Below are 5,613 nucleotides of genomic sequence, written 5' to 3' on the forward strand. Positions count from 1 at the left end.
AAAGTAATCCTAACGATTGACAATATAAACCATCATATAAAAATAGTGTAATTTGGAGAGGGGTAAAATTATACTAATGAGAGCATGTAAATTTGTAAGCGAAGAAGATATATTAATGGGAAAAGGCAAAATATTTTTACGATTAGATGTTTGTAAAATTATCTTTAACGTCATTGACTTCTTAGGTGAATAAATATAGGCTGTTCTATGTTTTTCAACATATTCATTCACGTGAAGGCGGCGAGCTGGCAGAAACGTTAGCATGCTGGGCGAAATGCTTAGCAGTATTTCGGCTGCCGCTACGTTCTGAGTTCAAATTCCACCGAGGTCGACTTTGCCTTTCATCCTTTCGGGGTCGTTTAAATAAGTACCAGTTGAGCACTGGGTCGATATAATCGACTTAATCGACTTAATCTTGTTTGTCCTCTTTGTGGGTAGTAAAGAAATAGGTATTTCGTTTGTGTTTACGTTAATAACTCAAATTCCGCCGAGGTCGACTTTGCCTTTCATCCTTTCGATTAAGTACCAGTTGCGTACTGGGGTCGATCTAATCGACTGGTCCCCTCCCCCAAAATTTCGTACCCTGTGCCTAGAGTAGAAAAGAACATTAATTCATGTGGAATATATATTCTTTTCTACTCTAGGCACAAGGTCCAAAATTTCGAAGAAGAGAGCCAGTCGATTAGATCGACCCCAGTACGCAACTGGTACTTAATTTATCGGTCCCGAAAGGATGAAAGGCAAAGTCGACCTCGACGGAATTTGAACCCAGAACATAAAGACAGACGAAATACCACTAAGCATTTCGCCCGACGTGCTAACATTTCTGCCAGTGCGCCGCCATACGTGGAATACATATAAGCACTAGCGGCAGTTATTTGGGTGTACGTAACTAAAAAGTAAATACTTCGAAGTATGTCTACAATAATTTCACATCTGTGATCGACATTTTATAGAATTATTGCACTCACGTATATATCAACTTACATTTTCGTATATACTCGTCCACGTGTGAGAGTGTGAGTGTGAGTGCCAGCATGTGTGTGTATGTGTATAGTCATATCAACTTGTTGCTTTGCATAATTCTATTTCCTATCCTATATTGTCAATCACTCAGATATTACCCAACCGACTTCCCTTATAATATTCAGACCTTCTTACTGCATGCTTATTATATACGAAATTTGATGTTGACTTTTTCCATATTCATCCGAAGATCGACTACTAAAGAATCTGAGTTACGAATTGTGAAGTTTGGCCTTTCAATACGCTTTACAAACACAATCACAGCCAAACGCAAATGTTTTATACATACATACATACACGCACACACTCACACACACACACACTCACACACACACACACACACACAACACACACACACGCACACACACACACACACATAATAAAGTTATTTTATTCGACACGGGTAGAGACATAAGAAAAATTAGAAGTAGAACTGCATAGGGAATAGTTAAAATTATTTTTATTCATATATTTAAAGGTTTCACAGTTTATACTGATTTTCAAAGAGTTCAAATCGAAATACGTGGCTTATGTCGCAACTCTCTTCCTTCTGACTTGCCCTGTCTTTATAAAGAGTCTGTTGTGACCCCCTTCGGTCATGAATGACCATGGGATTGCACCTAGGAAGTTACCCTCAAGTCTGGGCAAGGTTGTTTATGGAAGACCAGCAGTCGCCCATGAATACCAGCCTCCCCCTCCACGTCACCGATGTTATCCAAGAGAAAAGCAAAGGTCGATACAGCTTGGCACCTGTGACGTCGCAGCTCATTTATTAACGTGCAAGTGGCCGAGCACTCCACAGACACGTGTACCCTTAACGTAGTTCTCGGGGAGATTCAGTGTGACACAGTGTGACAAGGCTGGACCTTTGAAATACAGGTACAACAGAAACAGGAAGAGAGAGTGAGAGAAAGTTGTGGTGAAAGAGTACAGCAGGGTTCACCACCACCCTCTGCCGGAGCCTCGTGGAGCTTTAGGTGCTTTTGCTCAATAAACACTCACAATCCCCGGTCTGGAAATCGAAACCGCGATCCTATGACCGCGAGTCCGCTGCACTAACCACTGGACCATTGCGCCTCCACTATAGGGAGTTCATGGCTCAAATTAGTATATGTTTTGAACAGGATTTGATTGGTAGAAGATAATCACATGACTGCTTTTAGAAATGTTTGCAGATTCCCCGCTACGTCCGTGTGTTAGTATCAAGTGACAATGTTTGGCGTCGTAAGTTATCGAAACAAAAATATAAGGATAAAAACGGTTGTCCAAACGTGATAAATCTCGTCAAAGCTACAAGTTCAATCCATTGCGATAAGGTTAAATAATAATGGTAATTAATGATTCAGCATTAATTTCTTTGCCTGAGTTCTTTTCAAACTACTTCTTTCACTCAAACGTATTTTCAAATGTTCTTTATTTGATATTCAAGTCTTTGTTTGTTTGTATTATATGTATTCTTAAACGACGTATACTATCTCATTTTTCTTTTCGTATATTTTCAGAATTACGACGGGAAAATTATGAATCTTATGTCTGACATTACGAACGGTGAACTGTTACCTTCAATAATGGTTTTCCATGGATCTATATAATATTCAAGTCTTGTGAAGTCTTTGTAGCTATGCTAAATGCTTTCAATCAGCGTGTAATCTCTCAGTAACTGATTCTGCCGGTCAACGAGTAGATTCCAATGTGCAATTTACTAACTTCAATGTCTATATAATTTTCGATTGATTTAACTTAATTCTATCAAGCTTATACAAATTGTCCACAAACATTTCACAGAAACAATTGCATAAATGCATACTTGCTTAAATTATGTCCAACTTTTATTCATTCATTTAAAAAAGGATCCTTTCAGTCGTAGACTAATTAAATTTTCAGCAAGCAAATATTAATAAAATGATGCTTCTCAAAAATGAAATTATGAACACAAATCCCTTGAGGAATTACAATTATCAGAAATGTATATTATTTCTGTTATTACGATTACTAAATCTTATTTACTTTCAACTATTGTTCCTGCTTTCTACGAATTCTTAAATTCTTGCTAAAACAAAGAAATCAAATAAAGCAGTCGGCATCATATGCCACATTTCTCATCCACTTAAATGTTGGTGCTAAATTCAAGTTGTTCATAAAATTATCAGGCTACCAGAGAAATTGAGTAAATTCACAAAACTGCAAGATTATTCAAGCGAAATCATTTAATGTCTATTAAAATAAGATTCCAGCAGTGCAATAATTAAGACTTCCTTTGTTCGGAAACAGTAAGGATATCAGTGGAATGAGATGAAACAAATAAAGAAATAATACAGTCTGGCTCTAATCTGAAATAAAATGTTCGTCCCTCGCGTACGGCTTCATTATAATGATACTGACCATCCTGTATTCAGTTCTAGACGCAGAAGGCCGAAACGAAAAGTACGTCGACCATTTAAAATTGCAGATTTTATAAACATTCCTTGCCTTTTGCCAACATTGATCGGTACACTTATTGGCTCCTTGATATCAGTCGGTGGAATAGCGATGAGTATTCTTGGATACTATCCAGAGAAACCACCCGAACCACCGCGAAATATCCACCTAAAAGTCTTAGCTTATATCGGACCTCCAATTATGGCTATGGGGGCTTTTATGGTAATAGTTTCCTGTGTTATGTATTGTGAATTTAGGGACAAATATTTAAGGGTTGAAGACGAAATACGAATTCGTAGTTTAAAGAAAGAAGCTATTTATGAGTTGGTGGTAGAGAGTTTTAGAAAAAATTATTTTCGTGGTATACAACTACCTTTCCAACAAATGACCGTAAAAAGTATTAATTCAAATGAACTGACAAGCAGTTCTGATTCAAATGTGTGCACAAATTTAAGAGAAAGTGGTGGCGTAAAAGAAACAGCCTATAAAATTACTTTCCCGGCGTCATCTCGCCGCAGTTCGATGGTAACGCATCCTATTAAAAGATCAGAAATAGCCAATAAAGCTTATTCAATGCCAAACATCAAACCGTTTCATAATGCGCTGTCCTCAGCTTTCATATCACACGTTTCTTATACGAGACGAAAATCCAATAATGTTGCCTTTGATGACTACAGGTTGACGCGAGGCAGTGATGCTATGCGAAGGTCGTCGGTAGTATCGAGTAGTGTGTGTAGCGTGTCGACTGGCATCATAAACCCCGCTTATGAACAAGACGATGAATTGCGAGTCGAGGAAACGGCCGAGGAAGTTGCCAGCAACACGCAATACCTTTGCGTTCATCAGAACAGACCAATGAGCGAAGGGGATTCGAGTGATAGCCTTCCTGTTGTTATTGTCCACATGGCTTCAGTACATCAAGTGGACGCACCGGATAGTCGTCGCCCGTCAGTTAACACCGTATGTTCCGGTTGTTCGAACTCACCTCAACCGCACAGTAGTCACAGTGGCGTTCATGACACTAATTCAAATATTAGTGAAACTAATTCTGATATCGCTAGTGATGTTTCGAAACCGAGTGAACACTCGCATTGTATATCTCACGTGTCTATAGATAGTAACAGCCTTAGATCTATGTTGACGTCATCGCACTTAGATGACTCCAACGAAGAAAAAACTGAAAAAACCGACTTGCAAAATATTGAAATGAAAGAAGTCTCTCACACATGACTGAGCTCAACACTACAGAGGAATCGAGTTTAAATATACATAAACATACATTTACCTATATCATATATATTTATATATATATATATATATATATAATGTGCTTGAGTGTTCGGAGGGGATGTTCGTGTTGCACAACACGTAAACAAAAGATTCGACAAAGGAAAAAAGTTGGAATAATACAAGAAAAAAAAAAAAGTTGAACGAAAGTGAGAACAAAACCTCGGAAGCCGAGAAACAAAAATCCACGAGAAAGTATAAAAAATATAAACAAATAAAACAGAAAATAAAAATCAATGAAGATGTTTGGTGGGTTAGCGATTGAAAAGATGTTTAGTTTAAATGCTGGCATTGTCTTCCTCGCAGACAGAAATTTTCGAATTCATTTCAAAGATTAAAAGACGGTTTCACTGTATATATTTATATGTATATAGTTATTTGTAAATCTCTGATTAAATGTATATGTATGTATATTTCTGTGCGTGCGTGCATGCGTGCGTGTACTTCTCTGTGTCTTTTTACGTGTGTATGAATATACGTATGTATATAAGTGTATTCTGAGTTCTTTTTAACAGTATACGGAAATAGAAAAATTGAAATTGCAAAAAATGACAAGAGAAATTGAATCATTCAAAAATAAATCTAGAAATGAACCTAAAATTAAATCAAAATATTTAACAAAAATAAGTAGTACTTGTAGTAGTAGTAGTAATAGTAGTAGTAGAAATAATAATAATAATGATGATGGTGATAATAATAATAATAATAATAATAATGATAATTATAATTATAATTATAATAATAATAATAATGATAATGATAATGATAATGATAATAATAATAATAATGATGAATATTTTTGCTCGTTAAGAGCTACATTTTTCTTCGGATTATATATATAAGTGTACATATGTATTATATATATATATATATATATATATA

General features: G+C 36.2%; 1 protein-coding gene across 1 annotated transcript in view; it reads left to right on the forward strand.

The window, feature by feature from the left end:
* LOC115218496 overlaps positions 1–4,931 on the forward strand; it is a 59,859-nt gene extending 54,928 nt beyond the window's left edge. The window contains exon 3 of the mRNA XM_029788350.2: positions 2,529–4,931. Coding sequence (XP_029644210.1) covers positions 3,367–4,674 — 1,308 coding nt within the window. The 5' untranslated portion in view covers positions 2,529–3,366 and the 3' untranslated portion in view covers positions 4,675–4,931. The remainder of the gene's footprint in view (positions 1–2,528) is intronic.
* Positions 4,932–5,613: the final 682 nt, after the last annotated feature.

Source organism: Octopus sinensis, linkage group LG13 (genome assembly GCF_006345805.1).
Source record: "Octopus sinensis linkage group LG13, ASM634580v1, whole genome shotgun sequence".
NCBI classification, from domain to species: Eukaryota; Metazoa; Mollusca; class Cephalopoda; order Octopoda; family Octopodidae; genus Octopus; species Octopus sinensis.